This window comes from Suricata suricatta, chromosome 11, assembly GCF_006229205.1.
Source record: "Suricata suricatta isolate VVHF042 chromosome 11, meerkat_22Aug2017_6uvM2_HiC, whole genome shotgun sequence".
NCBI classification, from domain to species: Eukaryota; Metazoa; Chordata; class Mammalia; order Carnivora; family Herpestidae; genus Suricata; species Suricata suricatta.
This window is the reverse complement of record NC_043710.1, coordinates 5454520-5481115: the sequence shown is the minus strand read 5'-3', so window position 1 is coordinate 5481115 and position 26596 is coordinate 5454520. Positions and strand designations below refer to the sequence as shown.

At 48.0% G+C, this 26596-nt stretch overlaps 1 protein-coding gene and 1 non-coding gene across 5 annotated transcripts in view; both read left to right on the top strand.

Annotated features, from left to right (window-relative positions):
• The window catches only part of DPP3 (dipeptidyl peptidase 3), a 38792-nt gene that overhangs the window by 6480 nt on the left and 5716 nt on the right, over positions 1 to 26596 (top strand). For all 4 annotated transcript variants that reach the window (XM_029956227.1, XM_029956226.1, XM_029956228.1 and 1 more), the window contains exons 3-16: positions 8039 to 8128; positions 8725 to 8862; positions 9420 to 9494; positions 10081 to 10174; positions 13956 to 14086; positions 14193 to 14323; positions 14398 to 14456; positions 17801 to 17995; positions 18202 to 18314; positions 18611 to 18703; positions 20066 to 20128; positions 20224 to 20348; positions 20464 to 20584; positions 21632 to 21811. In XM_029956227.1, coding sequence (XP_029812087.1) covers positions 8039 to 8128; positions 8725 to 8862; positions 9420 to 9494; positions 10081 to 10174; positions 13956 to 14086; positions 14193 to 14323; positions 14398 to 14456; positions 17801 to 17995; positions 18202 to 18314; positions 18611 to 18703; positions 20066 to 20128; positions 20224 to 20348; positions 20464 to 20584; positions 21632 to 21811 — 1608 coding nt within the window. The remainder of the gene's footprint in view (positions 1 to 8038; positions 8129 to 8724; positions 8863 to 9419; positions 9495 to 10080; positions 10175 to 13955; positions 14087 to 14192; positions 14324 to 14397; positions 14457 to 17800; positions 17996 to 18201; positions 18315 to 18610; positions 18704 to 20065; positions 20129 to 20223; positions 20349 to 20463; positions 20585 to 21631; positions 21812 to 26596) is intronic.
• Positions 6937 to 7041, top strand: LOC115272835. Its single transcript, XR_003900491.1, has one exon. It is a non-coding gene; the product is annotated as a U6 spliceosomal RNA (small nuclear RNA).

Here is a 26596-nt window from a genome sequence, read left to right as displayed (position 1 = left end):
CAGAAGAGGGATAAAGAAACAGAAGAAATATCTGAAACAATTATGACCAAGAACTTCCCCATATTAAGGTCAGATACTAAACCACAGATCCACAAAGCTCAATGAATACTAGCAGAATATTAAATGTCATAAAAAACTACACTTAGGCATATCTTCAAAGTACAGAAAATCAGAGAAAATGTCCTGGAAGAAGCTGGAGGAAAAATAGAGCTTACCTTTAGAGGAGCAAAGATAAGAATTGCATCCAACTTCTCAGAAACCACTCGGGCGAGAAGAAAAGTGGATTGGATTATTTGAAGCGTTGAGAGAAAAAGCGACCAACCTACAATTCTGTACCTGGTGAAGTTGTCCTTCAGTAATGAAAGAAGGGGTACCTGGGTGGCTCAGTCAGTTGAATGTCCGCCTCTTGATTTTGGCCCAGGTCATGATCTCGTATCATAGTTGGTGAGATTGGGCCCCATGTTGGGTTCTGTGTGCTAATAGCATGGAACATCCTTGGGATTCTCTCTCTCCTCTCTCTGCCCCTCCTGCTCTTATGCTCCTCTCTCTCTTTTTCAAAATAAATAAATAAACTTTTTAAAAAGGTGAAGGAAAAACAGAATCTCTCAAACAAAAATTGAGGTAATATACTGCTGGTAGACCTGCTTTGCAAGAAATGTTAAAAGTTCTTCAGGGAAAAGAAAAAAGATATATGTCCAAAACTCAAATCTGCATTAAGAAAGTGAGTGCATTGGAGAAGGAATAAGTGAAGGTAAAATAAAACACTTAAAATTAAAAAATATGTATTTATATAAATATTCTCAACACCCAACATAGGGCTTGAACTCACAACCCCAAGATCAAGAGTTGCACACTCTTCTGAGTGAGATAGCTGCCCCTATTTTTGTTGATTCTTTTTTTAAAAATATTTTTTATTTATTTTTGAGAGACAGAGAGAGACAGCACAAGCAGGGGAGAGTCCGAGAGAGAGGGAGACACAGAGCAGGCTCCAGGCTCTGAGCTGTCAGCACAGAGCCCGACATGGGGCTCAAACCCACAAACCATGAGATCATGACCTGAGCCGAAGTCGGAGGCTCAACTGACTGAGCCACCCAGGCGCCCCTATTTTTGTTGATTCTTAATTGATCTAAGAGATAACTATTTGTTTAAAATAATAATAGCAACAATGTATTCAATTAGGTATGCTTATGTTTATATACACTCTATGTAATTTACATATTTATACATACGTAAAACTTATGTATCCTTATATACAGATAAGATAAATGACAGCAATGATACATGGGAAAGGAGATAGGAATTAGAATTATTTTGTTATTATTGGATACTCACAGTATCCATGAAGCAGTATAGTGTTATATGAACTTGGACTTGGATTAGTTATAAATGCATATCGCAAAATCTAGGGCAATCACTAAAAAGTAAAAAGGTATAAGTAATGAGCTAAGAAAAGAGAGAAAATGGACTCATGTAAAAGGCTCAGTTACTACTACAAAAGGCAGAAAAAGAATGGAAGACGAAAATAGGAATTAACAAGGACAATAAATAGAAAGCCATAACAAATCTGGTAGATATTAATCCAACCATATCAGTAATCACTTTGAATGTCAGTTGTCTAAATGTACCTATTAAAAGCCAGAGGTTGCCAGAATGGGTCAAAAAACAAGACCCAAATATGTGTTGTCTACAAGCTACACACTTAAATATAAAGATACATATAAATTAAAAGTAAATAGATGAAGAAAGATATATCATACCAACATTAGCCAAAAGAAAGTGGGAGTAGCTGTATTAATGTTGTGAACTTCAGAATCTGAAGAGTTATCAGGGATAAAGAGGGCATTACAGAGAGTTCTACAAGAAGACAGTGGTCTTTAATGTGTATGTGTCTAACAGAGCATCAAAATATTTGAGGCAAAAACTGTTAGAACTACAAGGAGAATTAGATGAATCCAGTACTATAGTTGGAGATGTTAATACCCTTCCATCAGAAATAGATCTAGGGGCACGTGGGTGGCATTGTCAGCTGAGTGTCCAATTCTTGATTTTGGCTCAAGTCATGATCCCGGGGTTGTAGGATTGAGCCTTATTTCAGGTTCCACATTCAGTGTGGAGAGAGTCTCTCTCACCTTCTGCTCTTCTCCCTTGCTTGTGTGCTCCCTCCTCTCAACAATGTTAAAAATGTATTGAAAAGAAATAGGGGGCGCCTGGGTGACTAGGTTGGTTAAGTGCCCAGCTTTGGCTCAGGTCATGAGCTCATGGTTGGTGAGTTCAAGCCCCATGTTGGGCTCTGTGCTGACAGCTTGGAACCTGAACCTGCTTTGGGATTCGGTCTCCTTCTTTCTCTGCCCCTCCCCCACGCACTCTGTCTCTCAAAAATGAATACATGTTTTAAAAAAAAGTTTTTAAATAAATAGATCTATCAAGCAGAAAATCAGTAAGGACATAGTTGAACTCAACACCACCATCAGTCAGCTAGATATCATAGACATCTGTAGACTCCTTCATCCAACAACAGCAGAAAATGTTTTCTCAAGCTTATCTGGAAGATCTACCAAGACAGACCACATTTAGGTCTATAAAAAACACACTTTAACACATTTAAAAGAATGGAGTGGTACAATGTCTGCTCTCAGATCAAAATGGAATTAGATTAGGGGTACCTGGGTAGCTCACTTGGTTTAGTGTTGGAGTCTTGATCTCAGATCAAGCCCCCCAGGGGGCTCCGCACTGGGCGTGAAACTTACCTATAAAGAGAAGGAATGGAATTAGGTATTGATAACAAAAAGATAGCTGGAAAATTCCCAAGTACTCAGAGATTAAACAACACACTTGTAAATAACACATGAGTCAAAGAAATCTCAAGAGAAATTTTAAAATATTTTGAACTAAAATGAAACCCAACTTACCAAAATTTGTGGGACACAGCAAAAGCATTGCTTAGAGGGAAATTTATAGCATTGAACGCATATATTGGAAAAGAAGAAAGATCTAAGATCCATAATCTAAGCTTCCACCTTAGGAAAAGAGAAAAAGAAGAGCAAATTAAATCCAAAATAAATAGAAGAAAAGAAAAAAAAGATTTAGAGCAGAAATCAATAAAGTCCAAAACAGGAAATCAAATAAACTTAATGAAACCAAAAGGCGGTTCTTTGAAAAGATTAGCAAAACATATTTAGTCCATTTGGGCTGCAATCACAAAATACCACTGAGTGGCTTATAAACAAATTTATTTCTCAGAGTTCTGGAGGCTGAATGACCAAGTTCAGGGCACCAGCACAGTCAAGTTCTGGTGAAAGTCCTCTTCCAGTTTGCACAGTGCTGACTTCCCACTTCCCATGATGTCCTGTCACCATGAAGTGGGTGAACTAGCTTTCTGGTGTCTCTTATAAGGGCACTAATCCTAATGGTGAGGGCTCTTGGCTTCATGACCTAACCACCTCCCAAAGGTCCCTCTAATCCCATCACTTTGGGGGTTAGAGTTCAGTGTATGAATTGGCATTTGGGAACACCAACACTCAGACCATAATGATTAAAAAGTTGCTAGCCAGTCTAAGGAAAAAAGAGAGAAGTCAAACTGTTAATATCAGAAATGAAAGATAGGACATCACTATAGATCCCGTGGGCATTAAAGAAATTCAATCGAAAGTCAATAACCTTCCCAAACAGAAAATACTAGGTTGACATGGGTTTACTGGTGAATTATACCAAACATTTAAGGACAATATTATACCAGTACTCTTTAATCTCTTTCAAAAGAGACAGAGGGAATCTTTCCAAATTAATTTTATGAAGCCAACATTATCCTAATACCCAAACCAGACAAAGACATTACAAGAAAACTACAGACCAATATCATTTACATACATGCAAAATTTCTCAGCAAAATATTAGCAAATCAAATCCAACAATGTATAAAGAATTACACACCGTGACCAAGTAGAATTTATCCTGGGAGTGCAAATCTGGCTCAGTATTTGAAAGTAAGTAATGCATCACATCACCAAGCTAAAGAAGAAAACCACACAATCGTATCAATAGATTCAGAAAGAGCATTTAACAAAATCTGGCACCTATTTATCATAAAAACTCTAAGTATTAAACTAGGAATAGAGGGGAGATTCCTCAACTTGATAAAGATAAAGCCTATCTACAAAACCCTGCAGCTAATATCATATGTAAGAGTGAAAAACTGAAGTTTTCTCACTAAGATCAGGAACAAGGTATGGAAGTCCCCTCACCACTGCTTTTCGACATTGTTCTAGAAGTCCTAGCTAATGCAGTAAGGCAAGAACAAGAAACAAAACGTATGCAGACTGAGACACAAAACTGTCTTTGTTCACAGAAAATATCATCATCTATGTACATAATCCAAAATAATTGACAAAAAAGACCTTCCTGGAACTCATAAACAATTATAGCAAGGTTGCAGGATATAAAGTTAATATACAAAGTCTATTGCTTTTAATATAGCAGCAATGAACAAAAAGACTTTGATATTAAAAACAATGCCATTTCCACATAGCCCACAAGAAAGTGAAATATGTAAGTTAAAAATACAACAAACTATGTACAAGACCTATAGGAAGAAAGCTATAAACCTGATGAAAGAGATCCAAGAACTAAATAAATGGAAAGATGGTCCATGTTCATGAACAGGAAGATTCAGTATTGTCAAGACACCACTTGATGCACCTGGGTGGCTGTCGTGTGTCCGACTCTTAATTTCAGCTCAGGTCATGATCTCACAAGCCCTGAGTCAGGTTCTCCTCTGACAACGCAGAGCCTGCTTTGGATTTTCTCTCTCCCTCTCTCTCTGCCCCTTCCCAATTTGTGCGCTCCTTCTGGTCTCTCTCTCAAAATAAATAAACATAAAAAGAAAAAGATGTCAGTTCTCCCCAACTTTATCTATAGATTCAATGCAACCCAAGTACAAATCCCAGTAGGTTATTTTATTTTCAACCCAATACTAAGTAAAGAGGGTAAAGACCCAGAGTAGCCAACACAGTAGTGGAGGAAAAAAAAGCAGAGGATCAGTACCACTCAACTTTAAGACTTAACTATAAAGCCACAGTAATCAAGACAGTGTGGTGTTGGCAAAAGGGCAGGCAAATAGATCAGCAGACTAGAATACAGAGTCCAGAAGTGGATCCCCATAAATATAGCCAACTGATCTTTGACAAAGGAGCAAAGGCAACACAACAGGGTAAAAGTTGTCTGAAATTTTCAGCGAATAGTTCTGGAACATCCACATGTGAAAAAAAAAAAAGGGGGCACCTGGGTGGCTCAGTCAGTTAAGCCACCGACTCTTGATTTCAGCTCGGATCATGATCTCATGTTTCGTGGGTTTGAGTCCCACGTCGGACTCTGTGCTGGTGGCACAGAACCTGCTTGGTATTCTCTGTCCCTCTCTCTCTGCCTCTCCCCTGCATGCATGTGCCGATGAGTGCTTTCTTTCTCAAAATAAATAAATCTTAAAAAAAAAAAAGAATGTAGATCAGGTGTGAATCTTACATCTTTAACAAAAGTTAATGCAAAGTGGATCACAAACTTAAACATTAAATGCAGAACTGGAAAACTCCCAGAAGAGTATAGAAAATGTAGATGACCTTGGATAGGGAGAATGACTTTTTAGGTACAATGCCAGTATGATCTGTAAAGAAATAATTGACAAGCTGAACTTCAATGTAATTAAAAATTTCCGCTTTGTCAAAAACACTCAAGAAAATGAGTCAAGCCCCAGACTGGGAAAAAATAATTACAAGTGATATAGGACTGAGAAAGAAGATATAGGATTAAGGACTGTTAGCCAGAATATATAAAGAACTCTTAAAACTCAACAATAAGAGGTCGTCTGGGTAGCTCAGACAGTTAGGCATCTGACTTCGGCTCAGGTCATGGTCTCAGGATTCGTGGGTTTGAACCCCATGTCAGACTCTGTGCTGACAACATGGAGCCTTCTTTGGATCCTCTCTCTCCTTCTCTGCCCCTTCCCTGCTGTCATTCTCTCTCTCTTTCTCAAAATAAATAAACATTTATAAAAAAAAAGTTTAAGAACCTCAACAATAAGAAAACAAGCAACCCAATTAAAAAATGGGCCAAAGACTGTAATAGATACTTAACCAAAAAAGATACACAGATGGCAAATAAGCATGTGAAGAGAGCGTGCGCACGCACGCACACACACACACACACACACACACACACACACGCTCTCTCTCTCTCTCTCTCTCTCTCTCTCTCTCTCTCAAAATAAATAAATAGACTTAAGAAAAAGGGGGACACCTGAGTGGTTCAGACGGTTAAGCAACTGACTTCAGCTTGGGTCATGATCTCACGGTTTGTGGGTTCGAGCCCCACATCAGGCTCTGTGCTGACAGCTCAGAACCTGGAGCCTGTTTTGGATTCTGTGTCTCCCTCTCTCTGTCCCTACCCCACTCATACCCTGTTTCTCTCTGTCTCAATAATAAATAAACATTAAAAAAGTTTTTTAAGTTAAAAAAAAAGAGAAGCCAATCTGAAAAGCCTATGTACATTTGATTCCAACTCTATGATACTCTGGAAAAGAAAAAACCATGGAGATAGTAAAACTCAGGGGTTGCCAGCCAGTGAGGGGAAGGATATTTAGGGCAGTGAAACTATTCTATAATACAGAGTAATACACATAATAGTGGATATATGTCACATATTTGTCTAAACCCATAGAATGCATAATGCCAAGAGTGAACCCTAATGTAGACTATGGTCTTTGGGTGATGATGTGTCCATGGAGGCTCACCAGTTGTAACAAATGGTCCACTCTAGTGGAAGAAGTTAATAGGGAAGGCTGTTCATGTGTGGGGGCAGGAGGTACATGGGGAATCTATATATTTTCTGCTCAGTTTTGCTGTGAACCTAAAATGCTCTAAAAATAAGGTATATTTAAAAAGAGAGCAGGCTCACTGCAGCAGCGCATGTACTAAAATGGGGATGATGCAGAGAAGATGAACATGGCCCCTGCATGAGGATGACATGCAAATTCGTGAAGCCTTCCAGCTTTTTAAATTAACAAATAAATAATAAAAAAGAATTATTGGTTCGCGCAATTGAAAAGTCTAGGGCTAGGGCAGGCTTCAGGCGCGGCTAGATTCAGGGGCTCGGTGAAACCATTGTGATGCAGTCTTCATCTCTCAGCTTTGTTTTCTTTCCTCACTTCAATAGAGGAGCTCCAGGGTGAGCCCCAGTACAAAAAGAGGCTCTTTGCCACTTGGAAGTTGCCCGGGCAAGGCTTTTACGGTCTAGCCTGAGCCTATGCCTACCGAGCTGAGTTAGCGAAGAGAGAGTCCCCCCTTCTCAAGAGGAAGATTGAGGTCTTGTTGCCAGGGGAAGGAAGACTAAGCTTTGGGCCTGCAAAAGCTGTAGAGCTGATGATCAAGGCCTCTCTGGCTCTAACATTTGATGTTTTCAATGCCAGCTTCCTGGCAAGAGGACAGGCTTTCTGCAGAAGTAGGCAGTGTGGTGTTTTTGTTTGCTTTTTTATTAATTTTTTTGTTTATGTTAGCACAGGCAAGCATGAATGGGGGAGGGGCAGAGAGAGAGGGTGGGGGGACACCAAAGCCAAAGCAGGCTCCACGCTCCGAGCTGTCAGCACAGAGCCCAATGTGGGGCTCAAACCCATGAACCGCGAGATCATGACCTGAGCTGATGTCGGGTGCTCAACTGACTGAGCCACCCAGGCTTCCCAGAAGAAGGCAGTGTATAAACTGGGCTTTGGAGGTCAGATGAGGTGGCTGAGAGGGTGCTGGGCAGAGTGGGAACAGAGGTGGGTGAGTTTGGGGGGTGCCGAAAAGACTGGCGTGGCTGGACAATGGGCGTGTGAAGATTGGTCTGTGAACGTATTTTGCAGCCAGCCTGGGGCTTGCTGGGATCTGGGGCCTGTCCCCACATTTCCCAGCCTCACCTATACTGGTTCCTCTGGGTGTTACCGTCTTAGCAGGGAACCTCCCTGGTGCGGGGGAGGCTCTGCTTCCAGAGGTCTCTGATGCCCACCTCCCCCCAGGCGTTCCTGGTCTACGCCGCAGGGATCTACTCCAACATGGGCAACTACAAGTCCTTTGGCGACACCAAGTTTGTTCCCAACCTGCCCAAGGTGAGTTGAGGGAAGGCTGGGGAAGGTGAGGAATTTGGGGCTGGTGGATGGTAGTGGGGCCTAAGTGGAGCCTTGACCCTGGCAGTGCCATGCTGCACGACTCTGAGCCACCCAGCCTTGCTGGGACCTGTACCCTCCTCACAGAGAAGGAGAAAGCAGTGTTTCTTCCTGCCCGAGCCGACCTGAGGGGCCTGCAAGGGAAGGATGTGGAAATGTTCTGGGAACTGTTCCGTGCTTGTGGAAACAGAGCCTGGTCATCGCCGGGGGTGGTAGAGAGGCCTGGGCATGGGAGTCCCTCACCGGGACTATGGAGCCCAAGGCCATCCGGGCAGATACGGTTCTTACACGAGGGCCCTGATAACTGTGTAGACAAACTGCCTGGCCGTCTGGTTGAAATGCAGCTTCTGACTGACCAGGTTGGCAGTGGGGCCTGAGGGTCGACATTTCTCCTGCATACCAACACCACTGGTCCATCGACCGCACTTGGAGCCGGAAGGTCTTAGGCTGTGGGAGAAGGGCTGCAGGGGTGGATGTGGAGGGTCCAGCAGACAGGTTTGGGTGGTGTGGCCGAGCCAATGGCCTCTCCTCTCTTGCAGGAGAAGCTGGAACGTGTGATCCTGGGAAGTAAGGCTGCTCAGAAGCACCCGGAGGAAGTCCGGAGCCTCTGGCAGACCTGCGAGGAGCTCATGTTCTCTCTGGAGCCGCGTCTTCGACACCTCGGGCTGGGGAAGGAGGTGAGGCCCCCCAACCATGCGGGAGAGTGAAGGGCGGCCTCGAAGCCGCCAGGCTTGGAGGGAAGGCTACCGGCTAGGCAGAGAGCTTTGCCTCACAGCCTTAAGGCCGAGCTGCTCACACCACTGTGGCCTTCGGTTCTGTCATTTGTAAACTAGGAGGCAGGCTGATCGGAATGCTTTCTGAAAGCCGTGCAAATCTGGGGTGGTGTGTGCAGACGGGAAGTAGAGAAGAGCCGAGAGCAAGGGAGCTGGGCAGGGGAAGATGGGAGGAGGCCACTGGGCAGCTGTGTGGCGTGAGGGATGTGGCAAGCCTGTGCAGGGGGGTGGGGGTGGGGGCCAGCCTGTGAAAGGCTGGAGCAGAGCAGCAGGAGAGCTAGAGATGGACCCCTCTTAGTTATCTGTGGTACAGTTTTAGCCCCAGGAAGGAGATGGAGGGGGCAGGGCGGAGGCTGCTGGGAGGAGGTGCAGGAAGCCTGGGCTGCGGGGGGAAGTGTGCCGGGAAGGGAGTCTCCCCACCCCAGCAGTTCCTTCTTCCAGTCCATCCCCTTCCTCAACAGGGCATCACCACCTATTTCTCTGGGAACTGCACCATGGAAGATGCCAAACTGGCCCAAGACTTTCTGGACTCACAGGTTTGAGGGTTGGGGGATACGGGACTGTGGTGTGACGGGGCCCCCTCACCACTGGCACGCACTCCGGGTCTCAGCTTGGGCCCAGAGACACTGGCATCTTGGGTGTTTAGGGTGGACAAGACTTGGGAATCCTTGTCCGGGAGTTGGCCTGGCCCCGTGACAGAGCTGTTGTGTACCCCCCCGCCACCGCGTCCCCCATGCAGACCGAAGGCCTTAACGACAGCCTCAGGGCAGGATGCAGAGCGTTGCTGCCCACTGGGCCCTGGGGTCCACATGTCAGCTTCATCTCCCAGCAGCTGTGTGACCAGTGTCACGTCTGCTGCCTCGCGTAGCCGTGGGTTGGCTGAGGGCGTGCAGTGCTGGGCCCAGTCAGATAAGCACTTAGTAAAAGTTAGCGCTCAGCATGTAGAGCAGAACTGGAGAGCCTGGCCTGGTGGCCCAGCCGCTCCCCCACCTTGGGCGGCTTCCCCCAGAGGCCCGGGCCCGCTTTGCTTCTGTATCTTCTCTCCCTGGTGTGATCCTTCCCCTACTCCCCCCTTGCACCCCCCTCTGGACTTCCCCAGACCCCTGCCCTGGTCTTTTCCAGAACCTCAGTGCCTACAACACGCGGCTCTTCAAGGATGTGGACCAGGAGGGGAAGCCCCGCTATGAGGTGCGGCTGGCTTCTGTGCTTGGCACGGGTGAGCTTCATATGCCCCTTCTACTCCTGCCTCAGCGTCCCTGGACCAGGGCGGGGGGGCTGGACTGAGGCCAGGGGCTCGTGGTTACGCGGTAGCTGCAGGGAAGAGCAGTCAGAATAGTCACGGCCCGTGCTGGTCGTAGACGTACAGGCGTTCCCGTGCTCCACGCTCCATGCCGTGTTCTGTGTACGGCAGGGCCTGGGAGGGGAGCACCAGCCGCGGTGCTGGCTGCGACAGTAAAGAAATGGGGGAAACACGAGGACAGGGAAAGGGGTTCTGTTCCACTCTGCAGATGTTACTGCTGCAAACCTCTAACGGGAGCCGTGTTGGGAGGCATGGTGCCCAACACAAAAAATAACATGCACATAAATAATGGGAAGAGAGGCTGGGCCATATGCCCCTTGACAGCCTAGAAGAGAAACCCAAACATACATCAGTGAAGGTTTGGTGGAAGAGGTGACCATATGTGTCTTGGAGGTTGGGGGGAATATAGAAAGGTAGGGATGGGGCGCCTGGTTGGCTCAGTCGGTTAAGCTTCTGGCTTCAGCTCAGGTCATGATCTCATGGTTCGTGGGTTCGAGCCCCATGTTGGGCTCTGTGCTGACTGCTAGCTCAGAGCCTGGAGCCTTTCAGATTCTGTTATCGTCCTCTCTCTCTGACGCTCCCCTGCTTGCGCTGTCCCTGTCTCTCAAAAATAAATAAAAAACATTTAAAAATTTTTATTAAAAAAAAAGGTAGGGATGGCTAACATACTAAAGTCTGCTTCCTCAATATCAAGTACCCTCAGGGTAAAGCCCAAATCCACCTCTCAGGGCTATATCATTCAAAACTCTTTTTTTTTTTTTTAATGTTTCTTTATTTATTTTGAGAGAGAGAGAATCCCAAGCAGGCTCTGCACTGTGAGTGCAGAGCCCAACATGGGGCTCGATCTCATAAACCAAGAGATCATGACCTGAGCCAAAACCGAGTCAGACACTTAACCAACTGAGCCACTCAGGTGCCCCTCTCATTCAGAACTCTTTGCCAATGAAGAATCTGTTTCAAATTTGCCTGAACCAGGAGGTACTTGGGTAATGAAGATTTCCTGGAGTAGGATGGCTTCAAGCACTGCTGGATCCAGCTACTCAGACAGTATCCTGAAAAACGTCTCTGTGTCTTGGCTCAGCTCTCTGACTTCATCCATGGCACATTCCCCCCGCACAGGGCCTGATAGTCACCAACCTGGCCACTTCAGCAGAAAGAGGGCCCTGTTCTCCTAGAAGTTTCTTCCTAAGGTCTGGGGGTGGCTCTAGTTTCCCTATCGTGGATACCACATTTATCCGTGAACCCAATCCCCGTGGTCGGGGGACGGATCTCTGATTGTCTAGACCCTGATCCCAAGCCTGCCTCAGAGCCAGGTGAGGTCAGCCCCTCCCACTGACCCGAACCGAAGGTCATGGTGGGGGATTCTCATAGGAGGACATTGAGGTCTGTTCCCAGGTGAGAGAGAAATGCGTGCAGTGTGCACAGAAATATCCAAGCCCCTGTGAGGACCTTTGCAACCTGGCCCCCCCTTTTCCACCCACTTGCCTCCTCCTGGCCCCCAGCCTCGTATCCCTGCAAGCCTCCCACTTAGACTCCGTGCCTCGGCCACGCCCAGCCGCTTACCGTTCCCTGAAAACCCCGTGTTCTCACGTCCGCTGTCCAGGACTTTGCATCTGATCCCCTTCCTGCCTCAGAGGCTCCCCTCCCTTTGCTCACGTGATGAACACCCGCTCATCCTGAAGGCCATGCTTGGACATCACTTCCAGGACCTTTCCCTGCCTTTCAATGACTTTCCTTCTCTTCTCCCAGCATCATACACAGTAATTCCCTGGGTTTTTGGTGTGTTTTTTTGTTTGTTTGTTTTTTTGCTGTTGTGGACTACAGGCTCCCCAAGGGGAAGAATTGTATGTTTCGTTCACCACTATCTCCCCAGTGGCTAGCACCTGGTGGAAACTCAGCTATTTGGTGTGCAGAGAGACGGCTGGGGACCCGCACTTCTGGTGGAGGGAACAGTGTGAGCCCCAGAACGTTGTGGAGGGGGTGTTTAGGAGTTGGCGAGTAGTTTGATTTGACGAAGGAAAGGGAGATTGGGTTTGTGGGACTGTGTGCTGGCCCAGTCCTTACACATACTCCCCTGCATAAGCGCCGGTGCTGACAGCGTGGCTCCGAGCCAGGCTGCCTGGGTGTGCCTCTTGTGTTATCTATGGCTCCGTGCAAATGCCCCCCACATTTAGTGATGTAACCCCACCTTTTCACGCTCACAGACTCTCTGGGGCAGTCATTTGGATGCGGCACAGTAGGAACTGCGGGTGCCTGGGGACGATGTCCGAGGTCTCAGCTGTGAAGACTCAGGCTAGTGCGGGGGAGGGGGGGGTCATCAACAGCCAGAGGCTTGGAGTCACCTGCAGGCTCTCACTCACGAATCTGGTGGCAGACGCTAGCTGTGGGCCGGGACCTCGGCAGGGACTGTCGGCCAGAGTGCCTCATGTGGTTCCGTCACCTGGTTCACGGTGGCTAGCGTTCCCAGAGAGCCGGGCAGGAGCTGTGTCACCGTATATGACCTGGCCTCGGCAGTCACACGGCATCCCTTCCATAGTCACAAGCCTGCCCGGCGGCAAGAGGAGGGATCCTAATGACGCATCCTAATGGGGGATGTCACCTTAGGACATGGGAAATGTCAGGTTGGGTCATGGGAGACACCGTGGTTATCTTTCATTCTTAAATATAGTCTAGAAATACATCTTACTGCGCAGCAGCAACAAGCAAAACACATATATTTGGGGGCACCTGGGGGTGGTTCAGCCGGTTGAACGTCCGACCTCGGCTCAGGTCATGATCTCACAGTTCATGGGTTCGAGCCCCGCATCCGGCTCTGTGCTGCTGACAGCTCAGAGCCTGGAGCCTGCTTCTGATTCTGTGTCCCTCTCTTTCTGCCCCTCCCCTGCTCATGATCTGTCTCTCTCAGTCTCTCAAAAATAAATAAGTATTTAAAAAAATCACATATATTCTGTCATGTTCTAGAAGTCCAAAGTCAGGTCCCTCTGGAGCCTCCAGGGGGAATAGTCTTTCAGCTTCAGCTTCTAGAGGCTACCAGCTCCCGTCGGCTCATGTCTCCTTCCTCCCCCCTCTCCAGCCTCCTTCTCTCATCACATCTCCTCCTTCCTGTTCGCCCTCTTGTCTCCTTGTAAGGCTCGGTGTGATCATGTTTAGGGGACGGCTGTCTTCTTAGATGCAGTTTGCCACCCTAGGTTTGAATCCTGCTCTGCCACTTGCTGCCCGTGTAACCTTTGGAAACTTACTTTAACCTCTCGGTGCCTTTGTCCTCATCTGTAAACTGGAGATCATTCCCCCTAGAGTTGATGTGAGGCTTCAGTGAGTTAACCTGTGTGAAGCACTTAGAACATTTCATAGTATGGGGGTGCCTGAGTGGCTCAGTCAGTTGAGTGTCCAACCCTGGATTTTGGCTCAGATCGTGATCCTAGGGTTGTGGGATCAGGCCCCGTGTTGGGCGCCATGCTGGATGTGGAGCCTGCTTAGATTCTCTCTCTCCCCTTCTACCCCTCTCCCCCTCTTATGCACCCTCACTCTCTCTCTAAAAATAAAAAGCATTTCATATTATGTAATCTATATGTATTTGAAAGTTAAAGTTTATACTAGTTTCCTTAGGCAGTGGGGAGTCATTGAAGATCGTAGAGTAAAAGAATATCGCAGTGAGAGCCTGCTGGGGTGTCTTAACTAGCAACCCTCCTTCCCTCAGAGCCTGCTCTGCATTCCGAAATGGCTTCCAGGCTGAAGAGCTATGAATTCCGGGGGAGCCGTTTTCAGGTGACACGGGGCGACTACGCACCCATCCTCCAGAAGGTGGTGGAGCAGCTGGAGAAAGCCAAGGTGGGGCTGGCCGGGGGCTGAGGTGTGCGAGCTCCGGATCCCCGCGGACAGCAGGGACAGGCGTCAGGACAGGCGGGTGGCCTGACCGACCCTTGCTCACCCCCAGGCATATGCAGCCAACAGCCGGCAGGAACAGATGCTGGCTCAGTACGTAGAGAGTTTCACCCAGGGCTCCATCGAGGCCCACAAGAGGGGCTCCCGCTTCTGGATACAGGACAAAGGCCCCATCGTGGAGAGGTGAGGCACCAGCCTTCACCCCGCTGCCCCCCTCCTGCCTGCCCCTCTTCTATCTCTGCCCTTTTCTCCCCCAGTTACATCGGGTTCATCGAGAGCTACCGAGACCCCTTTGGTTCCCGTGGAGAGTTTGAAGGTAACTTCTGGGAGGAGAGGGGTCAGCTTGCAAACCCGTACCCCGTGTCCCCCGAGGGTTCTCCCCTCCCCCCTTAGCAGTAATAATAACAGTAACCAGTGTTGATAATTTACCGTGTAGCACTTAAGTATATCCTCTCCTTTGGACGCCGTCAGCCCACGAGAATTGCTATCCTCAAGGTACAGAGGTGGTTACTGAGGTTGGTGAGTGGCCAGGCCCGGACCCTCAGCTCCGAGCCACTTTGCTGTTCTGCCTTTGCTCTCTGAGCCAGAGCCCCTTTTTGCCACTCACCAGCTGTGTGACCTCCCCGGCTGCGTAAACCCAGAAATAAGCATCCCACACTCCCTTTTGGGTGTCGTGGGAAATGAGGTGTTCTGTATAGGCTGCTCGGCATGATGCCAGGCACATGAAAGGTGCTGGGTGACCCGGAGCATAATTAACATCATGATTGTGAACTTGACTTGGCTGCTGTCATCCCAGGGCAGGTGGCAGGCTGCCTTAGCCTCCATGCCTGTGCCCATATCCCCAGGCATCCAGCCTGAGGATTTACTTCTGTGCGAAGCCTTAGCCTCCCCAGCCCCTGGAGATAGCGTCTGGAACACCCACCTGCTAGAAGCCGGAGAGATTAGCCTGGGAGCGCAGAGGAAAGTCCCAACAGCCCATCGGGGTGCCTGAGATCTGAGCGCGTAGATGCAGGCCGAGGGGGCAGGTGATGCAGGACCAGAGGGGAGGACAGGTGCCCGCACCTGCCACATCCCTGCCTGGGTCCCAATTCTCCAGGCCTCTCTCAGGGTCAAGACCCCAGAACCCCCTGAGCAGCCTTGATCTCAGAGGCTCCCCTTTTTACCATAATTCATTGTGATTATTAGAAAACTAGTCCATGATCATGGTCACAAATTTTGAAAATACAGAAAAAAAAATCATCTGTGATTGCACCCACCTCAAGGTTTAAAATTAGGAATGTACATTGTGGTTTTTGTTTTTATATAGAGCTGTAAATGTTTAAACATGTGGGAGGGATTTAAAAATCCACATTTGTTGTAAGTAATTGGAACAATACATAAGTATGTAGGATAAAATGTGACATTCCTCGCCCTGTGACACTCCCTTCCTGAGGTCACCACAGTTCACAGTTGACTATAGGTCTTCCAGAGCTTTGTGTGAGCACACGCATGTGCGCACACACACACACAACACACACACACCCCACACACAACTTTTAATTCGTCCAGGTAAATGAGATCAAGCTATATGTAGTATTCTGCCACTTGCTTTTGTGTGAATATTTTGGATATCTTTTCAAATTGTACATATCAACCTGCCATGCTCTTTTTATCTTTTTTATTTTTAACTTATTTTTTTATTAAAATTTTTTAATGTTTATTTCTTTTTGTGAGAGAGAGGGAGAGAGTGGGGGAGGGACGGGGGCTGGGGGAGACACATAAACCGAAGTAGGTTCCAGACTCTGAGCTGTCAGCACAGAGCCCAATGTGGGGCTCAGACTCATGAACTGTGAGATCATGACCTGAGCCGAAGTTGGATAGTCAACTGACTGAGCTACCCAGGCACTCCAAAGTTCTTTTTATTTTTACTTACTTATTTTTTTTAAGTAGGCTCCATGCCCAACATGGAGCTGGAACTCACAACCCGAAGATCAAGAGCACATGCACTGCCAACAGCCAGCCAGGCTCCCCCTGTGTTCTTTTTAGTAGCTGCATAATATTATAATTTCCCATGACATTGATATTGCACTACATGTCCAACAGTTACGTGATGTGCCATCATATGGCTGCCCCCTAATTTATTTAACCAATCCCTGAGATTGCTTTCTCTTCTTGGCTATTTTCAAAATTTTTTTCTTAATATTTATTTATTTTTGAGAGAGAGAGACAGCATGTGAGCAGGAGAGGGGCAGAGAGAGATGGAGACACAGAATCCGAAGCAGGTCCCAGGCTCTGAGCTGTCAGCACAGAGCCCAGTGCGGAGCTGGAATCCACGAGTTGTGAGATCATGACTTGAGCCAAAGTTGAAGGCTTAACCAACTGAGCCACCCCAGCGCCCATCTTCTTGGCTATTTTAATGTTTATTTGTTTACTTTTGAGAGAGACAGAGAGAGAGAGCACAGGTGGGAGAGGGACAGAGCAGGAGGGAGACACAGAATCCGAACCAGGTTCTGAGCTGTCAGTGCAGAGCATGATGTGGGGCTTGAACTCACGAACTGTGAGATCATGACCTGAGCTGAAGTCAGATGCTTAAGCGACTGAGCCACCCAGGTGCCCCTCTTCTTGGCTATTTTAATCATCCTGTCTTCCTGGCCTGGTGTGTCAGTTCCACCGGACAGAGTGGCTCCAGACGGGGAGGCTTTGTCCAGTCTAAACCCTTGGCCAAGTTAATCTGTTCTTTGCAAGAGTCTGACCTGCAAGCAGTCCAGGCCAGGCCTTTCCAAGTTACAGTTCATGCAGGGTTAACAGGAATTACACCAAGAAGGGTTCAGTGCTAAGCGGCAAGGGATCTTGCCCACAGGACTCTTCAGTACCTCTAATATACAAACGTACATTAGAAATCTCTAAGAAGTTAGAGATAGGGCATATAGTGTTATCCAAACTTATTTAACCAAGAAGCTCTTTCTTTATAAAGTCTCTTATAGAAACAGCATTTTATGGAGTGCAACTTTGGAAACTGTGCTTTACGCTAGGAACTCCAACTGCATTGAATCTAAAAGGAGCAATCCAGTTCTCCTGCATAATGGCCTCAGTCACCACCTTAAAAGTCAGACGCTCTAGCCATGCAGGACAGCTCAGTTTCCCCAAAAAGAAGAGCATCTTTTTTACTCAGGAAGTTCCTTCCCCTGGGTATCTGATCCTTTACCCACCACCCTCTATGTCCTCCCCGCCATCTCCTTTAAAATCTATTCAGGTGGGGCGCCTGGGTGGCTCAGTCGGTTAAGCATCCGACTTTGGCTCAGGTCATGATCTCATAGTTCGTGGGTTTGAGCTCCGCATCAGGCTCCGTGCTGACAACTAGCTCAGAGCCTGGAGCCTGTCTGCAGAATCTGTGTCTCCCTTTCTCTCTGACCCTCCCCTGCTCATGCTGTCTCTCTCTCAAAAACATTAAAAATTTAAAAAAAAATCCATTCAGATGTTACCCAGTGAAGCCTTCTCACTGGGTTACAACCCTCCTACCCCAGTGACCTCCATGAAGGCGGGGCCTGGGTCACTGTTCTCCTCTCCGACCAGCAAAGGGTATTGGACATAATGGGCATTCTGTACCTGCATGATGGCTGGAAGTGGGGCATAGGACCCTCCCAAGCCTTGCCAGCCCACAGCCCACGTCCGTCCCTGCAGGCTTTGTGGCCATGGTGAACAAGGCCATGAGTGCCAAGTTTGAGTGTCTGGTGGCAAGTGCGGAACAGCTGCTGAAGGAGCTGCCCTGGCCCCCGGCCTTCGAGAAGGACAAGTTCCTCACCCCCGACTTCACCTCCCTGGACGTTCTCACCTTCTCTGGCTCTGGCATCCCTGCTGGCATCAACATCCCCAACTGTGAGCTTCCTTGGACCCCACCCCTCCGGCCTTCCCCTCCCACCCCCCAAGCCTCCCGGGTCGCCCCTCCCTCTCACACACACTCACCCCGGCCGCATGCTGCCCTACTCAGTTCTCCATCCCAGCCTGGTCCCCTGGTCTGGACTCCTTGTCTGTGGCCCTTGATTTTTGGCCCTTCTCCCCGGTTCCCTCCCCGCCTTCTCCAGATGATGACCTAAGGCAGACAGAAGGCTTTAAGAACGTGTCACTGGGGAACGTGCTGGCTGTGGCCTACGCTACGCAGCGGGAGAAGCTTACCTTCCTGGAGGAGGATGACAAGGTGGGCACTGGCAGCCCGAGGGTCTGGGCTGGGCCTGGCCTGACTTCAGCTGACACGGGAAGGCAGAGGGCCCTGGGCAGGGAGAGGAAGGAGCAGGCCGACCGCTTCCTGGCCTCGTGGCCCTACCACTTGGCCTGTTTGCCCACCCGCCGAACAGTGGAGGCAGTTCCTTCCTCCTGGGTTGTTGCAAGGATCAGGTGGGCCAGGCGGGCCCTCTGCCCAGTAGCAGGGGCCTTGGCGGGCTGTGTGGCTATGGTGGGGCCACAGACAGCGCGGGTCTCTGCTTGTCTTGGCAGGACCTGTACATCCGCTGGAAGGGACCCTCCTTTGATGTGCAGGTGGGACTGCACGAGCTGCTGGGACACGGCAGCGGCAAGCTCTTCGTGCAGGTGAGCAGCGCCTGAGGCCCCCCCTCCCCCACCGTCCACCCCACCTGCGGTGAAGCTGCTTGAGCCTTTACCCTTAGGGGCCCTGGCTTCCCTGGGGGAAATGGCCCCTTACTGATGGGAGTTCCTGTCTCCCCCTCCCCGTCCCAGGAGCCTCAGGTGCAGGGCCTGCAGGACAGTCCAGCTAAGGTCTCCTCAACAGAGAGTTGTGTGGCTCGGGCCAGGGAAGCCTGCCCTGGGGGTGTGACTCAGCCCCAGGGACTGGGAGGCTGTGAGGGCCAGTCTGGCTACTCCCAGTCCTGAGGCTGCAGCGTGGTCTTTGTACTGCTTACCGGTCCCTAGAGCCTGTATCTCTGCTGGCATTATAGGGAGTCACTTCTCCCCAGAGCAGCCCCTTCCTGCCAGCCGGCCAGAATGGCTGCAGCCCCTTTGACAACCACTCAGGGAGTCTGGAGAAGACAGACAAGCTTTCTACCAGGCTGAACAGAGCCCATCCTGGACCGCCAGCCTATAGCTGCACAAATGAGATGACCAGAGGCGGCTGGGGCCAGGACATCGGAGGGAGCTGGGTTCTGGGTTGGGCCTGCGTCCTGTGACATGGGGCACCTCGCTGACTGGGGAGGGGCTGGAGGTCAGAAGGATCTGGAGAGCAGCTACTGGGACAGCAGCCGGGCCCGGGGCCCTTGTCCAGGCTTTGAAGTCACAGGGAAATGTGGATAAATGTGACCACGCTGTGTCCTTGGATAAGTCAGTTCTCTGTAATGAGCCTCATTTGGCCCATCTGTAAAACAGGGACCCTGACTCCTACCATATGGGCTATTATGAGGAATAAAAGCAAAGCTTTAGGGCTTGCCTGACGCAGTAGCCCCTCTGGAAATGAGTGTCATTGTTGAGATAGTGTGCGCGAAGATTATGTGCTGTGAGCTTCTTTGGGGCTCGTAGTCTCCTGAGCCTCAGTTTCCTCCTCTGTGAGGTAGGGTAATAGGACCTTCTTGGGGGTGGGGGGTTGTGAGGAGTAAATGGATGGTGCATAAAATGCCCTTGGCACATGGAGTGGATAGCGAGGCTGATGCTTATTTCAAGTAGAGAATCACAGGCTGTGGTCTCCGGCAGTGTGTGGCCAGGGGCTGGGAAGCACATAGAGGGGCAGCAGCTTTCTGGCCCAGCCACTGGTACATATCTGGGGTCTGGAGATCCTGGGTCCGGGTTTTCAAGTGACCGGGGGTTCTGAGAGGGCAGCCGGTGTCACAGGACTCAGGTTTGGAGGCAGCAGTGTGTGGACGGCCCTGGAACCCCGGGCTGACGTACTGGGCCCGGGCAGAGGCACCTTTCCCTCACGCGTCTCGTGTCATGACCCTTTTGCAGGATGAGAAAGGAGCATTTAACTTTGACCAGGAGACAGTGATCAACCCTGAGACGGGGGAGCAGGTGAGGGCAGCCTCGGCGGAGCCCCAGGGTGCTGGGCTGGGCATGGCTGGGGTAGCTGCTGCCCCTAAGCCTGCTTCCTGGGCCTCCCTTCCCAGATTCAGAGCTGGTACCGGAGCGGGGAGACCTGGGACAGCAAGTTCAGCACCATCGCCTCTAGCTACGAAGAATGCCGGGCTGAAAGCGTGGGCCTCTACCTCTGCCTCAACCCCCAAGTGCTGGAGTATGAGCACCAGGCATGGGGGGTGGGCCCCCTGTGTGGACAGAGGGCGTGCTGGTGGGGTGTCGAGACCCAGGCAGCCTCTGACAGCCCCTGCCACCCCCTGTCCCTCCCCCAGGATCTTCGGCTTTGAGGGGGCTGATGCGGAAGATGTGATCTACGTGAACTGGCTCAACATGGTTCGGGCCGGGCTGCTCGCTCTGGAGTTCTACACCCCTGAGACCTCCAGCTGGAGACAGGTGAGGGCCAAGGGCAGGACTCCAGGTGCAGGGACTGGACAACCGTATCTCCCTACAAGCTACATGAACTGGCTCTAAGTCCCAGACCCCACTGCCTATGTGGGGGGTACGTCACACTGTTTGAGCCTCAGTGTCCCTGTCTGTGCAATGGGAGTAATAATCCTCCTGCCCCCTTCTGATGGCAAATCGGATGAGGTGATTTTACTACGACTGCTAATAGTTGACTTGCGTAGGACTTCCTCTGTGCCACACATGTTTCTAGCACTTTACCGGAATTGACTCATTTGTCCCCGGCGTCAACCCCAGGAGGTAGGTATATTATTATTACTCTCATTGTAGACCTGAGGAAATGGAGGCACAGAGATGGAGTAACTTGTTGGTACGTAGCAGAGCCAGGATGCAAATCCGAGCAGTGTGCCTCCAGAGCTTTAGGCGAGACCGCTCAGTTACGAGATGTATTTCAGAAATAAGGTGATCAACAGGGATGTTTTTAAAAGTTACACAGAGTATGTTCTGAGGAGGCGATCTTGCACCATCAAAAGAGCACACGTTTTAGAGTCAGGAAACTTAGGTGCGAGTCCTTGCTCTCTAAAGCTGTGTGACCCCGAGCAAGTCAGTTCACCTCTCTGGGCCTCTGTTTTGTCATCTGTAAACTGGGGATCCTGATGCCCACTTGGTCCCACTGTTGAATGCAAACACGGTTGTGGACGAGAAAGTGCTTGGTCACCTGGATCGCGGGGGATCCAGGGGTACCTGCTGTCGTCGGGGTGGGGTTTGGAGCAGTGAAAGGCATACTGGGCGGCAAAGGGGAGCATAGGGCGCATGGTCCTGCCTGGAAAAAGCCTTCCTGTTTCCCAGGGCAGCCTGTCTTCCCTCGTGATCGGGGAGGGAGCATTTCAGGGGGGAGGATTAGGCAGAAAAAGACCCACGGAATGAGAGAGAATACAATGGTAAGAATAATTGACAGTTAATGACCATGTACTGTATATTAGGCCCAAGCTCTTAAATCAGGGCTGCACATGATTCCTTTCTCCTTCGCTTTGGCAGGCCCACATGCAGGCCCGGTTTGTGATCCTGAGGGTCTTGCTGGAGGCTGGCGAGGGACTCGTCACTGTCACTCCCACCACAGGCACTGATGGGCGGCCGGATGCCCGGGTCCGCCTGGACCGCAACAAGATCCGGCCTGTGGGCAAGCCAGCCCTGGAGAGGTTCCTCAGGAGACTTCAGGTAAGTGGGGGGCTTCTTGCCCTCCAGCCTTACTCTCCAGCACCACCTTGTAGCCCTCTGATCATCCACTTATTCATTCATTCATTCATTCATTCATTCATTCACTTGACAAGTCTGTATACCAAGTGTTACCACGTGCCAGGCACTGAGATGAAGGGAAGGCTTATTACTGAGAAAGGAAACAATAAGATGTAAACAACAAGTGAATGAATGAGATCATTTCAAATCATGACAAGAGCTGTGAAGGCAGTAAAACTCGGTGATGTGATAACAAGTGAGATTGGAGGGGAAAGGGATGCAGCTACCCCTTAGCCTGGGCGGTCAAGGAAGGCTTCTTGGAGGAGATGGTATTTAAGCTGGAACTTGAGCGGCAAGGAGGAACCACCTATGAGAAGATGTAGGAGCAAAAGAAACAGGAAGCAGAAAGTCTGGTTTGGGGATTGGAATGGGCTTTGTGGGTTGAGGGACAGAAGGAGGCCTGGAGCGTAGGAGGTTGAAGACAGTGGTCAGCGTGGCCCTGGCTGCCCTCCCACCTGGGGATACTTAGAGTCGGGACCTTTGGGGGTTCTGACGTCGGTATTAACCAGCTGTGTGACTGGGGCAACGTACTGTGCCTTGCTGGGCACCACTTTCCTCATCTGTTAAATGGGATACAGCCCCTGCCTCACCTGGCAGGAATCACATGAAACAACATACTGAGCAGATTGAATGTCATTTTCTCCGAGCCAGCGTGACATTAGGTGTGGTCCGTGGATTAGCAGCATCAGCACCACCGAGGAGCAGGCTACAAATGCGGATCCCTGGGTACCTTCTCCCCAGACTTGATTCAGAAATTGTGAGAGCAGGGCCCAGGAATATGCATGTTAGCCTGCCTGCTGGGTGAGCCTGACACTCAGCAAAGTTTATGAATCCCTGACGGCTCCCTCCTCATGGTGCAGCACCTTCCATTGGAACTGGGTCCTGCCGGCCTTTTCAATCAATAGAAAGCCCAGCTTTTCAATTCAGCAAATGCCTCCATGATTATACTCCTGCCTGTTTCCAGAAAGGCATTTTTTAAATAAAAGATATTTGGTTGTTAAAGGAAAATAAAATTAGAAATTCAAAATCAGTAGCTGCAAAATGCAATATGATGTCTTAGATTCTAGAATAGAAGGCCATTAATGGGACGACTAGTGAAATCTAAATTAGGTCTAGACTTCAGCTGACAGTAATATAACATTTTTGTACACTGTTAACAACAGGAGAAGCTGGGCAAGGGGCTTATGAGAACTCTCTGTTCTATCTTTGCAACTTTTCTGCGTATCCGAATTATTCCAAAGTAGTTTGTTAATGATAATGATGATGATGATGATGATGATGATGATGAGGTCACTAGATGAAGGAGTCAAATCTGCCAAATCCTAGGCCAATATCGAACTGTGACTGAGCATCGAGCAAGCACAGAGTGTTCCATTCCAGGGCTGAACGAGGTGGGTCTCTGTAGAAGAGGAATCGTTCAGCTGGATGGACCGTACAACCTCGGCAACAGTTTTACAGAAGAAACGGAATATGGAAGCATTTCTGGTGGGGCTATTTCTTTTATGAGCCCCCTCGTGAAAGCCAAGAGCACAGCACGGAGACAGCATCAGGGAAGGTGAAGGCATTTCCATAAGGAGAGGCTTCAGCCAGGGTCACAAACACAGCCCATTCTGGCCCACAATGTATTGTGAAAATTGGCAAGGTTGGGTATAAGTCTGTATTTCTGTTTTCCTGGAAGGACTGGCATCGATAGGCTCAAGTCCCACGGAAACAACTGCCTGAAATTGAGCAGGAGCCACCACTTTTGGTCACTGGGACATGGCATGACTCTCCAGATTGGCAGGTCTGCTCCCTATTACCCGCACCTGCCTGGGTCAGGTTTATGATACCATCTGCCTCCCACTGGCATCCATGTTACCAGCTCTCCAGTTTAAGCCCATGGGTTCTGACATGTCAGCCTGATGAATGTGTGTTCAGTACTTCAGTGTGCTCAGTACTGTTGGGAAGACAGACAGACAGACCAGGTGTTCTCTTTCACAGATTCCTTGGAGGTCCCCATTGGTTTTCTTTACTCCAGAGCTAGTAACCCTGTAGCCCTAGGTCTAAGAGGAGGCTTACCTGGTGGGAGCCCTAGTAGAAGTCCTGCTTTGCCACCTGCAAATCAGCAGAAGTAAGGATCAGACCCACAAAATGTCAGATACTTGGAAAAGAATCAAATGGAATCCCAAAAATAAACTACCCAGCCACTGAAGCTAAAAATAGGCAGGTTAAACAGGTTTTAGATTCAGCTAAAGATAAAAGAATATATACACCATGTAGCACAGAGACAAAGATAGACATTTTAAAAGAGGGGCATCTTGGTGGCGCAGTCAGTTGAGTGTCCAACTCTTGGTTTTGATTCAGATCATCTCAGTTTGTGAGACTGAACCCTGCATTGGGCTCAATGCTGAGCATGGAGCCTGCTTGAGATTCTCTCTCTCTACCCCCGCCATCCTCCTCTCTTTCTCAAAAAAAAAAAAAAAAAAAAAAAAAAACCTTAAAAAGGAAACGAAAAAAGAAAAATAAATTTAAAAGAGAGCTGAAGAGTCATGGGAGACAGTGTGAAAAGGTCTAAGGACGTAAAATGAAGCTTTAAAGGGAAAGGAGAGAGAAGGTGGGAGAAGACATATTAGAGGAGATAATGGCTGAGAATTTCCTAGAACTGATTAATGGCCCCAATTCATAAATCCATCAAGTTTAAGAATTCAGGGAGGAGAAGGAAATACATAGAAAATAGAAGGAGAAAAATCACAAATAGAAGAGCAGACACAAAGGAGCTGAAATACAACTCCGGAGAAGACCAAAAAGCCCAAAGTTGATTATTTGAAAAGATAATAAAATCGACAAACATTTGACAAGATTTGACAAGAAAATGAGTGAAGACACAAACAAAAGTAGAAAATTAAAGGGCATGTAAGTACAAATATATCAAAAACGTACGGCAATAAAATTCACAACTTTGATGAAGTGGACAAATTCTTAGAAAAATAAAGCATATTGAAGTCCATTTATGAATAGATGACTTGAATGGTCTTCAGCCATTATAGAAATTAAATCAGTGATCTAATGTCTTCATGCAAAAAATCTAAGCCCACAGAGTTTTATAGCTGAATCCTTCAGAATATTCAGGTGACAGGTGGTACCAATTTTACATAAACTCTTCCAGATAATGGAAAAAGAGAAATGTTCTCCACCTCATGTTATGATGTTAGTTTGACCTGGATACCAAAGTCAAAGATAGATCCAAAAAGGAAAATGTAAAAATGCCACAATTCTAGACAAAATCCTAGAAGACCAACTCTTAAAAAATACCAACTTGAGTTATCCCAGAAATGCAAGGTTTATTTAGTCTTAGAAAATATGTTTATGAAAATCACATATTAACAGATTAAAAGAGGAAAACCACCATCATATCAATAAATTTAGAAAAAGCTCTTAAAAGTCCTTTATATCCATTATAATAAAAAAAAATTTTAGAAAACTCAAGTTGAAAAGAATTTCCTTAACTGATAATGCCTCAAAAAATGAAAATATAATAACTGTCATCTGTTGAAACGCTACAACACTCCCTTTAAAATCAGAAAGAACTGGGGCACCTGGGTGGCTCAGTCAGTTAAGTGTCCAACTTCAGCCCAGGTCGTGATATCACAGTTTGTGAGTTCGAGCCCCGCATCGGCCTCTGTGCTGACATCTCGGAGCCTGGATCCTGCTTCGGATTCTATGTCTCTCTCTGTGTCTGCCCCTCTCCTACTCGCACTCTATCTCTCTCTCAGAAATAAATAAACATTAAAAAAATGTTTAATAAAAAAACAAAATCAGAAAGAAGACCAAAATAAAATAAAATAAAAATCAGAAAGAAGACAAAAATGTTCCCTATTTCCACTTTTGATCAACAATTTACTGAAGGTCTTAGGTTTTAGAAGGAAACAAGAAGAAAGTAAAGTTTAGGCATTTAAAAGGAAAAAACAAAACTCTTCATGTTGCAGACTATATGACTAGGCAAGCCGAAATGATCTACAAATTGTTGAAATAAATAAAGAGTTTCACAAGATTGAATAAAGTCCCAAGAGGGTTTTTTGTGGAACTTGACAAGCTGAATTTGCAAAACTTAGATGGAAGCTTAAATGATCACAGATAAGACCCAGGACACTGTTGAAGCAAAACAGGTCAGATACCAAAATTTATTCTACGATTTTTAAGTTCAGTGTGGCCCTGTGGCAGGAACAGACAAATTGACTGGTAGAATGAACCAAGAGCCAGGCACTGACTCTGGTATATGACATGGCTCAGGTCATGATCTCACAGTTCATGGGATCGAGCCCCACTGTCTGCATAGAACCTGCTTAGGATTCTCTGTCTCCCTCCCTCTCCCATCCCACTGCATGCAAGCACTGTATCTCTCTCTCAAATAAACATTTAAACATTTAAAAATAAAGTAAATTTGAATAAAAAACTAAATCTTTAAGATTAAGTTAAAACCACAAATAAAAGGAGCGCCTGGATGGCTCAGTCAGTTGAGTGTCCAATTTCGGCTCAGATCATGATCATGATTCTTGGGTTCAAGCCCCATGTCAGGCTGTATTGACAGCTCCGGGCTCGGAGCCTGCATTGGATTCTATGTGTCCCTCTCTGCTTCTTCTCTACTCACATTCATTCTCTCTCTCTCTCTCAAAAGTTAAGTAAACATTAAAAAAATACAAATAAAAATAGCTTTTATTCATTAAAAGT